Raw genomic sequence first — 12,225 nt, 5'->3', positions numbered from 1 at the left:
TTTGTAGGTTACACTGTGTTGTTTTATTTTGCATAAGTACTTTATCAATAAAACGAACAGATGACGAAAAAAAAAAAAACAAAAACTGGAGCCCGTCAAAGCATATATGAGGTTTACGGCGCCACTGTGCCGTAACGGTTGCTTATACGAAAAAATGAATAGAACATAATTTTTAGAGTAAATAGTGGTCTTTAACCTTGTATAAGTTTTGTTTAAAAAGAATACATAGGTAATGAGAAAATCGTAAAAACATGCTCGCCAAGGGATAGGGGTAGTTTCTGCAGTATATTTTCAAGGATAGGGGTGGTTTTCGCAGAGATGTTGCAATAACCATATATATTTTTGAAAAGCACTATTGATGAAGCATATGCCCATATGGATCAAAAAGCAAAAAACAAAAAAAAATTTTCAACCCCCCATTTTATTTATTTTTTTTGCTACAAAGGTTGCACTAGGAAATTGCTTTTGGTGTCCATGCATGGGTAATAATATTGTGCACAAAATGATATATGAAGCATATTAATAAAGGGCATTGTGTGTGAAGGATTCCAAGAAAATCAATTTATTTATTAATTCTTCTTTTTTTTGGGGTGGTTCCGGGGAAAAAATGGGGGTGCATTATACAAATTTGTAAATAGCACCAGTACATGGGTAATCGCTGAAAGTCTTTTTACTCTAGCATAAACGGTTCAGATGGTATAAAAAGAGGTTTTTTAAAATGTAACACCCCGTAATTAAAAAAAGGGCAATTACCCTTAAGTGAAACCTATACCAAAAAATCAGTCAATTATTTGTGAATAATTACCGCAGGATTTCTTCTTAATTTCCGTTACAGTTAGGGAAAAACATATATTTTTTAAAAACATCTTTTTTAAAAACTTGTCAACTTTAGGGCGCCACCCCCGCTAAACGGTGGATGATAGAGAGATGGTGTCGGAAATAAATCGTAGAAAATATAGTCCTCTTCATATTTCTATAAAAGAAATTTTTTGTAAAAGTTACAGGAAGGGCTACGTTCCGCAAAAACCACAAATTACACCCTTTAAAGGGGTGAAAAGGGAGGTTCCGGGGCGAAATTTTTTCAGAAAAAGTTAGTCTTATAATAAGCACCCCTTGATATACCAGAAAAAAAAAATAAAACCGGACTTGTGTCCATTTTGCAAGGTTCAGCCTTTGTTTCCTACACTAATATGTTGTTACTTAATGACAAACGGCAGCTGGTTTGTCATGAGTTTCATGCGTGGAAGAGAATGATGCTAGATAAAAAGTATGTGTTTTATCTCGCCAGGTATTAATGACGCACGGGTAAAGACTCGCGGACTCAACTGTACATCAGAAGTATTTACTTCATTGTAAGTTTTTTTTAAATATGGTATACAGCCAACCACTGGAATTTCCCTTTGAATTATTTATATTAAATATACAGTAGACTCTCCCTATAACGAACACATTTATTACGAGGTTTCGCTTATAACGAGGTACACTAGATGTCCCATGAAATTTCTATTGAACTGTAACACCTCTATAACGAGACATATTTGGTTATAACGAGGAAAAATGAAATCATAAAATATGTATCTTTATCTGTTTTTAGCGCTGTAATGGCTATAAATAAATACCCCAACTACCTGTATACAAAAATCCCCAACGTCTGTGCGGTTATCGAGAATAGTGCTGTAATAAAATCCACCGGCTATAATAAACTTCTTCCTGTTCTGTTTATGTATCGACCGATATTGAATACGTATTGTAAGAAAATTTACAATTTGTGATGGCCAAACCTTATTGTCGAGGAAACAATATTTAGCAGCTTATATTGCTCCGAATGGCTTCACTATAGGAAGTCAATGTTTTAGAAAACTATATGTTCATATGTATGCACAATATTATTGTTGTCTGTTGTATAGAAGAAGTCTACTGTGTTACCATTGAATAACTTACCTGAGTATTAGTTTTTGTACTTTTTTGGGGTGGCGGTAATAATACGCCAGAAGTCTTTTCCGGTAATGAAATGGGAGTTAAGTAATCATCCTCGCCACTAATAGAAACATTGAACTGCTTTCTCGGTCGTTCTGGTGCTTCCATTTCGAACTTCGCTTTACGAGCAGGTACGGGTAAAGGAGGACTTTTTTCTAAACCTAAAGTGTATTTAAAATGGTTATTGCAAAAGATAATTTTATATTGAATGTACGTAAGTGGTTCGATAAGTACTTAGCCTCACTGTCCGATGGCGCTACTATCGCAAGAGAGATCTACTATCGTGTAAAACATTCTCGTAGACGGCCTATGTCAAAATTTCAGTCAAATCGGATTCGTAGTTTTGTTTTGACCGCTGGTGGATGAGGCGTGTCTGGCGTTTTTAGAAAAATGGAAAAAGAGCACTGTCGGTCGGTAATTAAGTTCTTAGTTTTGGTAGGGAAATCGCACAGCGGAATCAAAGAGTGCTTCAGTGGTGCTCACACTTATACTGCGTGGGATCTACCACATAAACTGCGAGCGTCCAGCGATCGACTGTTAGTATAAGAAACAATTTTGAATTTTCTATTTGATAAAAAGTTGTAACTATAGAGAGTTGTAATGAAAGTCATGTTTTTCTTCTCAATTTTATTTGGATGTTGATGCATGGTACTGCATATATTATCATCCACAAGTTTTTCGTATGATGGTAAAGTTTGTTTAGCAGTAAATGGTTGACTTCAATTAGTACCGACTATAAACATCCTGGGTTAACCGATAATAGTATAAAAGGCCCGGTTTCAGGTAAAATTATTATTAATGTTTGAATGTTTGTTTTTCTATAATTTTAGCAATTAAAATAGATTTAATTTATTTTAAAACTCATTTGAAAACATTAATTTCGGGTATACAGGGTGTCTGCGTAACTTGGAACCATATGGGAAACTTTTTTAATATCAATTTTACGAAAAAAAGTCATTCTTTATAAAGTGCTCTGCATAGTCTAAAACCTAAGATGCAATCATCATATATCAAATTTTGTCAACAGTATACGAGGTATGTCAAAAAATATGAATTTCGCTCAAGAGCAAACTACCTTTATATTTCAAAATATCAAAAAATTTTATTATGAAAAGTTATTTGTAATTAAAAACCATATTCAAATATGCAATAACAGCCTTCTACTTGAAAAAAAATTCTGAAATTTTCCTAAATTACCGATTCCGAACATCATTTTTATTTATTAGACATGTAATAACTCTTTTATTAATAATTTTAGGAAAAAAGTTATTCTTCATAAAAATCTGTGCATGGTCTAAACCTCAAGATGCAACCATCAATTATCCAAGTTTGTTAATTTTATACGAATTTTATAATTTTATACGAATTTTATAATTTTATACGAACAAATAATATGAATTTAGAAAGAATTCTTTCTAAATTCTTTCTAAATTCATATTATTTGACACACCTCGTATAAAATTAACAAACTTGAATAACTGATGGCTGCATCTTGAGGTTTAGACCATGCACAGATTTTTATGAAGAATAACTTTTTTAACTAAAATTCGGAATCGGTAATTTAGGAAAATTTCAGAATTTTTTTTTCAAGTAGAAGGCTGTTATTGCATATTTAAATATGGTTTTATAATTACACATAACTTTTCATAATAAAATTTTTTGATATTTTGAAATATAAAGGTAGTTTGCTCTTGAGCGAAATTCATATTTTTTGACATACCTCGTATACTGTTGACAAAATTTGATATCTGATGATTGCATCTTAGGTTTTAGACTATGCAGAACACTTTATAAAGAATGACTTTTTTTACGTAAAATTGATATTAAAAAAATTTCCCATATGGTTCCAAGTTACGCAGACACCCTGTATCAGGCAAAGCAATATATATTTTACATCCGTTTTTTGTTTTTGTCGTCGCAATTATTGTAAATTTTGTGAATCCTTTGCTTTATTATAGGAGTACCGTCTAGTCAGTGTTAATTGTCAAAAGACCAACTCTGTCTACCTCGTTTGCTTATCGCTCCGGACCGGTCTTAACAATGGGCCAAGTCAGATAAATTTAATAATATTTACAACCGCATTAATTGAAGTCAACCATTTTCTGCTAAACAAACTATACGTAATTACCGAGGGCTAAACGCAAGCATGATGAGATATGTTCGTCAGTTAGCCGATTACTATACTTTGATTTCACTACCATCATAATTGGGAAAATGCAGACTCACACAAGTACATTGGTCCAAAGAATGCTGTGAGCTGCAGAGCTACTTGCCTCAAAGACGGATATTTTCTATTATTATTTATTATTTTCAGTAGGTACCTCATTTTGGACGGAAATGATCGCCATATTGAAACTAATGGATATTTCAGTGGCATTTTTTTCCACGTCTTCACAAAGGAAAATGGATTAGACACGGATGTTACAATATCTGTCAGTTTTTTAAAATCAACGAAGTGAAACAAACTCGCTATGAACTGCTTCCAGCTCCGTCTCGTAATAAACATAATTCAAATGAGCGGTTACGTTTTTTTCAACGATGGATATACATATATATTAAGAATTTCCACAGTTTTCACTGTATTCCTTCACTCAACCGTTCTCTCCAGTTTTTTCTGTTTTGCCAGACCCCTTCCTGCAGATTTCCTCGGGGTCCGCCTCTCTTCCTTCTTCCTATCGGGCTCCACTCTGTTATTCTATTTATTCAACGATTTTCGTCTGATTTTGTGACATGTCCGTACCAAGTTAATCTCTTCTGTTCTATGTATAACTTTTCATGTTTCAACGATGGAAAGTTGTTAAATCCTTTCTTTTCATTTGATTAATCAATAATTTCAATTTGTTGACAAAAAAATGTACTGCGCTCTTCATATCGATAATTCATTTATTTTTAGCCTGTAGTTCCAAATTAAGGAGGTTCAAATGATTTGCTAAATCTGATACGAAAGCCAGATCACTGAGCCATTTTTCGTTTTGAAGTAGATGAGTGTCGTCCTCTCGTTCTTCTAGGAAAGAAATTATTTCAGGAAGTAACTCCTGGAACCCATCTGAAAATTTTGCACGGCACAACCAGCTCACATCTGTATGCAGAAGTAAATTAGTGTGTTCCGCAGAGTCGCAAGCTTCCAATTGCGCTTTAAAAAGACGCCGTTGCAAGCTTCGTTGTACTTTTCAGGTGAATCGCGATTGACTTAAAAAACTTTGGCGATCGTTCGGTCGATCGCGATCGACTCTTTGAGCACCGCTGGCTTAGATGCTGTATACGGCGAGTTTTCTTCTTCGATGACGACCGCCAAAATTCAACGTGGTCTCACGACGGTTTTTGATAAGTAACGCTCAGGTGCCCCGACAACGGCTACCACGGAGGATAACGTGAAAAAAATCCACGATCACGTATTGGCAAACCGCCGACTGAAGGTGCGCGAGATAGTCGCAAAGAGACTCAAAGACATCTCAAAAGACTGCGTGAGTCATATCCTGCATTAAATTTTGAGCATGAGAAAGCTGTCGGTACGATGGGTGCCGTGTTTACTCACTTCGGACAAGTGCAACAGTAAGACCACTCAGAGCAGTGTTTGAGGCTGTTTAAACGTAATTTGAATGAGTTTCTACGTTGTTTTATAACCGCCGACGAAACATAGATCCATTGGTACACATTAGAGTCCAAGGAATAGTCGAAATACTGGACATCAACCCGCGAACGTGTTCCGAAGAAGGTGAAGACTGTCCTCATCATTCTCTTTGCCCTATCCCTATGCGGGGTCGGCTTCCCTAATTGCATTTCTCCACACAATTCTATCCTTGGCCATATCAATATTAATCCCCTTTACCAACATGTCCTGCCTAATCGTCTCCTCCCACGTCTTCTTTGGTCTTCCTCTCCTACTCCTTCCAGGAATCTGCACTTCAGCTACTCTTCGTATTGGATGATTAACGTCTCGACGTTGAACATGACCAACCCATATCAACCTATGCTCTCTCATTTTGGTATCAACTGGTGCCACACCTAGACTTCCCCTAATATACTCATTTTTAATTTTATCCTTTCTTGTCACTCCACTCATCCATCTAAGCATTCTCATCTCCGCCACATGCATTCGTTGTTCCTCTTTCTTTTTCACTACCCAACATTCAGTTCCGTACATCATAGCCGGTCTTATGGCTGTTTTATAGAATTTTCCTTTCAGCTTCATTGGAACTTTTCTGTCACACAACACACCACTCGCTTCCTTCCACTTCATCCATCCAGCCCTAATTCTACTGCATGCATCTCCATCTATTTCTCCATTACGCTGTAATACCGATCCTAGGTACTTAAAACTATTGCTTTTACAATCAGTTTACCATCCAAAGATACCATTTTATTTGTAGTAACTCCATTTTTAAATGAACATTCCAAATACTCTGTCTTTTTTCTACTAAGTTTTAAACCTTTTTCCTCCAGAGCTCGTGTCCACTGTTCCAGTTTTTGTTCTAAGTCTCTTTCACTATTTCCTACTAACACGACATCATCAGCATACATTAAGCACCATGGAATGTTACCCTATAGTTTCGCTGTTATCTGGTCCAAAACTAATGAGAATAAATACGGAATAAGCACCGAGCCTTGGTGCAATCCTACTTTCACATGAAATTTATCAGTCTCTCCCACACCTGTCCTAACACTAGTCGTTACTCCCTCATACATATCCCTCACAATCTTTACATATGCACCAGGGACTCCTTTCTTATTGAGTGCCCACCACAGAATCTCTCGAGGATCTCTCATATGCTTTCTCAAGATCAATGAATACCATATGAGCGTTTGTTTATTTACTCCTGTATTTTTCCATCAACTGCCTTATAATGAAAATTGCGTCTGTTGTTGATCTGCCCTGCATAAAGCCAAATTGATTCTCGGATATGTCGGTCTTTTCACGTATCCGTCTATCAATTACTCTCTCCCATATTTTCATGGTGTGGCTAAGCAGTTTTATAGCCCTGTAGTTTGTACACTGCTGTATATATCCCTTGTTTTTGTATACAGGTACTAGTATACTGCTTCTCCATTCGTCTGGCATTTGTCCAACTTCCATAATTCTATTGCTAGCCACCTTGTTCCTGTCTCTCCCAATGCTTTCCATACTTCCCCAGGAATATCATCCGGTCCTACCGCTTTTCCTTTCTTTATTTTTTGAAGCGCTTGAGCCACTTCCTCGTTTGTTATTTTGGTGACTGTTTACGATTTAAATTAATTTGTTATATTTTATTTAATATTTATTTAAATCCCGCTGCGACGGGCCTGGACTGTTTTTGTCACAACATATAGATCCAAAATCTAGTGCCGAACCAGCCGGTTTTCATATATTCATATTTTTATGTATAATGACTTGGCCTCGAGACTGTGGAGAATAAACACGTTCTTTGTCACGCATTTTTGTAAAATTGTACAGTAGTCAGTTCTTAAATAAATTCGTAAAACTGTTAACTACGTTATTGTCACTCTACTGAAGTGAAAGAGATGTATTCTCATCAACCAATGGTCCTTTGTTCGCCGTATAGTGCATAAGATTATTGAAATCCAGCGTCAATAATAAATTACCAGTTTAAATTTTATTATTACCAGTAAATCCAATATAATATCATCACGGTAAAAAGTTAGTGAAATTTTCGATCGTCAACAACAAGCAGGTTTTAGAAGAAGTTTGTTTGCCGCTGTACAAATGTGAGTTTTTCCTTTTTATTGATTTATTCCTATTCTAACCAATATTTTTAAATATTTCGTTATCTTTCGCTTTGTGTGAGCCAGTTTTTATTCAAATTTATATTTAATGATATTTGAACTTTATATTTTTAAATGAGATTGACAATTTTATTTGTAATAAACTGAAACCTGAATTATTTTAAAATTAGAATCGGTTTTTTGGTATAAATTGCTTTCATTTAATTAATAGTATTTGAATTATTTCGGAATAGGATTGATATTAAGCATAAATTTCATTCATTTAATTAAAATAAAATGCCGGAATCAAAAGAAACGAAAGAATCCGAAAAGTTGCGTAAAAGTAGGGAATCTGTTAGAAATCGTCTCGATACCTTCGCAAAATACATTGATAAAATAGCTATACCGGGGTCGTCGGATAATTTGCCGGTCACCGAACTTTCAGTCAGATTAGATCGGGCTGAAACAATAATAGAGGAATTTGAAGTTGTTCAGGGTAAAATAGACGCGTTAGTAGATGATGTATCAGTTGAAATAAAATATCGTGAAGATTTTGAAAATGTTTATTTTTCTACTATAGCAAAGGCAAAAGAGCTTCTGCAGCCTAAGCCTATTATATCTAGCAACGAAAATGCAAATCAAAGTTCAGTTTCTGATCGTAATAGCTCATTCAATTCAGGGATAAAGCTCCCAACCCTTCATTTGCGTCAATTTAGCGGGAACTATTCAACCTGGTTAGATTATCATGATTGCTTCGATACAATAATCGTTAAAAATAATGATATAAGTGACATTCAGAAATTTCATTATTTAAAATCATCCCTATCGGGGGCAGCTGAAAAGATAATAAATTCTATTAAGGTTTCTGCAGCTAATTTTACAGTAGCGTGGAAGCTTCTTTGTGACAGGTATTCTAATGAGCCTTTACTAATCCATAATCACATCAAGTCCATTTTTAATCTAAAGGTAGTTAATCGTGACAGTTCTAAGTGTCTCCAACATCTAATTGATGGATTACCTAGTAATCTGCGATCTTTAGAATCCTTAGGGGAGCCAGTAAGCACTTGGGACTCAATAATAATTTTTATAATTCTAGAAAAACTTGATCCTGAAACTGTCAAAGATTGGGACAAGGAGAGTCGAGGTAATGCCCCTACGTCGGTAAAGCCTACTCTCGACGATCTTCTAAAATTCTTGCAGCATCGAGCTGATACTTTAGAAAAGTTCGAAGCAAGATCTATCAAGGGAGGTTCTAGTTCCAAAGATCATTCTCATTCTTCATCTCATAGGTCCAAAACTCATACAAGTCAATCATTCATCAATAATGGAGCTTCTTCAGATCTGTGTCCACATTGTAATGGTCCTCATAAAATGTCAACTTGTACTTCTTTTCAAAATTTAGATGTGCATGCGCGCATGCGTGAGGTCAAAAGGGTACGAGTGTGTTTTAATTGTTTATTTATAGGACATCAAAATACCAGTTGCAAGTATGGTAAGTGCAAGAAATGTGGGAAGAAGCATCATACGCTTCTCCATGTTAATGCAGAAAATAGCAATTCTCCAAATGATACTCAATCCGTTTCTTCGGATAATCAAACTCCACAAACATTGTCATGTCATGCAGTTCAGAATTCGTTTGCACTGCTGTCAACTGTCACAGTCCAAATTCCAGATCGGTCTGGAGTTAAGCATAATTGTAGAGCCCTTCTAGACAGTGGTTCTCAGTCACATTTTGTCACGTATAGTCTGGTTTCCAAATTGGGTCTCTCCAAGGAACCTGCCGACATTTCAGTGGTCGGTGTCACTCAAATATCTTCAAGGATAAAGCACACGAGTAAGTTGTCAGTATATTCGTTATATTCTTCTTTTTCGACAACCTTAAACTGTCTTGTTACTTCTTCAATTTGTGGTCATGTTCCAAGTATTCCGATCGACGTAGACTCTGTCTCTATTCCATCGAATATTCGCTTGTCTGATCCAAATTTCAATATTCCTTCCGGCATAGATCTTCTTATAGGTGTAGAGCTTTTCTGGGATCTTCTGTGCGTTGGACAAATCAAATTGGGTCCTCAGAAACCCATTTTACAAAAAACCAAATTTGGCTGGGTAATTTCTGGCCCACTGCCCAAAAGGTATGATCATCAAATCGTCACTTGCAATTTCGCACAGCAGAATGAATGTCATCATCTATCAAGATTCTGGGAAATAGAAGAGTGTCCACTTCTCCCACCTCTTTCAAATGAGGAAATAGAGTGCGAGGAACACTTTAAATCGACTCATAAAAGAAATTCGGATGGTCGTTTTGTAGTCAGTCTTCCATTAAAGAATTCGACTGATACTCTGGGTGAATCTAGGAGCAGAGCTGGAAAAAGATTCTTTAATCTAGAACGAAAACTTCCGAATAATTCTATCATGAAAGATATGTATGTTTCATTTATGGACGAATATATTTCAATAGGTCATATGTCTAAGGTTGAGGAGCCTACAGACCAAGCTCACTTCTATCTTCCACACCATGGAGTCCTTAAGGAGAATAGTCTCACTACTCAGCTGCGTGTAGTGTTCGATGGTTCTTGCCCTACCACTTCAGGTGTTTCAGTTAACGATCTTCAAATGGTCGGACCAGTCGTCCAAAATGATCTTATATCAATTCTATTTCGATTTAGGCAACACACTTATGTGGCTTCTGCTGACATCGCCAAAATGTATCGGCAAATTCTCGTTTGTCCTTCTGAACGAAACCTCCAGCTAATTCTATGGAGACGGGATCCTCAGGAGCCTTTGCAAACTTATTCTCTGAACACGGTAACTTACGGCACTGCCTCTGCCAGCTTTCTTGCTACAAGATGCCTGCTTCAATTATCTTATGAAAATTCTGAGCAGTATCCTCAAGCTGCAAAGATTATTAAAAATGATTTCTACGTGGATGACCTCCTGACGGGGTCTGATTCAGCCTCAGAGCTTCTTCAACATTGTCAAGAAATTAATCATATATTATCAAAAGGTTGTTTCCCTCTTCGAAAGTGGGTTTCGAACGACCCTTCACTTCTTACAGATATTCAGGATTCTTTGGTCCCTTCAGATCTTCCTTTCTCGCTAGGTTCTTTTGAAATTACGAGAACTCTGGGACTGCAGTGGTGTCCAAAATCCGACCTTCTTCAGTATCATATATCCTCTGACGTTCTTCCTAGAACGGCTACTAAAAGGTCTATACTTTCTGGGATAGCCCATATATTGGGTCTAGGACATTTCGGCGTCGCCGTTTCGGCGTGGCCATTTCGGCGTGGCCGTTTGGGCGTAGAGCCGTTTCGGCGTAGGCCGTTTCGGCGTCGGCCATTTCGGCGTCAGAGATTTTATTTTAGTTGACTAAATACCTACATTGGAGTCTATTAGTAAGACATTAGATTATACCTACGTTACTTTTTTAGAAATTTAAGAGGCTCTTGATTTATATCTATACCACACTAAAAAAATATATTAAATGTTATTTTTTCCAACTTTTGTAAATGTAAGCTATTTAATTGCACATAATTAATTAAAAAATTAATATATTATATATATTATATATTATACAGTACAATTTTCAAAGGAGGAAGACCTAACCCTTCGGTCCAAACCTAACTTTCGGGTATTATTTTACATCTTCTAAAATTAAAATGTCGAAAATTGTTCTCCTGACTCTACATTTTTTGTTAAAGAAAATTTCAGACTATCATACATTAACAACTATTTTTTTTCTCTCTCACTTTGCCAAAGTATCTGTCGCCGAATCAGCCGGCGCCGAATCGGCGGGCGCCGAATCGGCGGGCGCCGAACCGGCAGGCGCCGAAATGGCCGACGCCGAAACGGCCTACGCCGAAACGGCCTACGCCGAAACGGCTCTACGCCCAAACGGCCACGCCGAAATGGCCACGCCGAAACGGCGACGCCGAAACGTCCCATTCCGCATATATTCGATCCTCTTGGTCTTCTTAGCGCCACAATTATCATTGTAAAAATTTTAATGCAGCGGCTGTGGTTGGAAGGCTTGGAGTGGGATCAAGCTGTACCTCTAGACATTCAAACCAAGTGGCTTTCATTTCGGGATCAGCTCTGCCAGTTAAACAATGTAAGAATTCCTAGACATGCTATCATTGCAAATGCTTCAACTATTGAACTGCATGGCTTCTCTGACGCTAGCGAAGCTGCATATGGTGGCGTTATGTATATTCGAAGTATTGATCACCAAGGTAATACATCGGTGCGTCTCTTTTGTGCCAAGACAAGATTATCTCCTTTAAAAAAGATTAGCCTTCCTCGATTGGAACTTTGTGGAGCCTTGATATTGTCACGGCTCGTGAAGAAAGTCACAGAATCGCTCAGTCTTCAATTTCATGATATTGTTCTTTGGACAGATTCCACTATCGTCTTAGGGTGGATCAGAACCTCGCCACATATTCTTAAAACATTCGTGGCTAATAGAGTGTCTGAAATTCAATCCAGCACTTCGTCTAGCGCTTGGAGACATGTCGGTACCAAGGATAATCCTGCGGATTTATTGTCCCGAGG

General features: G+C 36.9%; 1 protein-coding gene across 3 annotated transcripts in view; it reads right to left on the bottom strand.

Moving 5' to 3' along the window:
• The window catches only part of LOC114349376 (protein disabled), a 103,597-nt gene that overhangs the window by 51,120 nt on the left and 40,252 nt on the right, over positions 1 to 12,225 (bottom strand). For all 3 annotated transcript variants that reach the window (XM_028299726.2, XM_050648085.1, XM_050648087.1), the window contains exon 7: positions 1,942 to 2,138. In XM_028299726.2, coding sequence (XP_028155527.2) covers positions 1,942 to 2,138 — 197 coding nt within the window. The remainder of the gene's footprint in view (positions 1 to 1,941; positions 2,139 to 12,225) is intronic.

Source organism: Diabrotica virgifera, chromosome 4 (assembly GCF_917563875.1).
Source record: "Diabrotica virgifera virgifera chromosome 4, PGI_DIABVI_V3a".
NCBI lineage: Eukaryota > Metazoa > Arthropoda > Insecta > Coleoptera > Chrysomelidae > Diabrotica > Diabrotica virgifera.
This window is presented reverse-complemented; position numbering and strand designations above follow the sequence as displayed.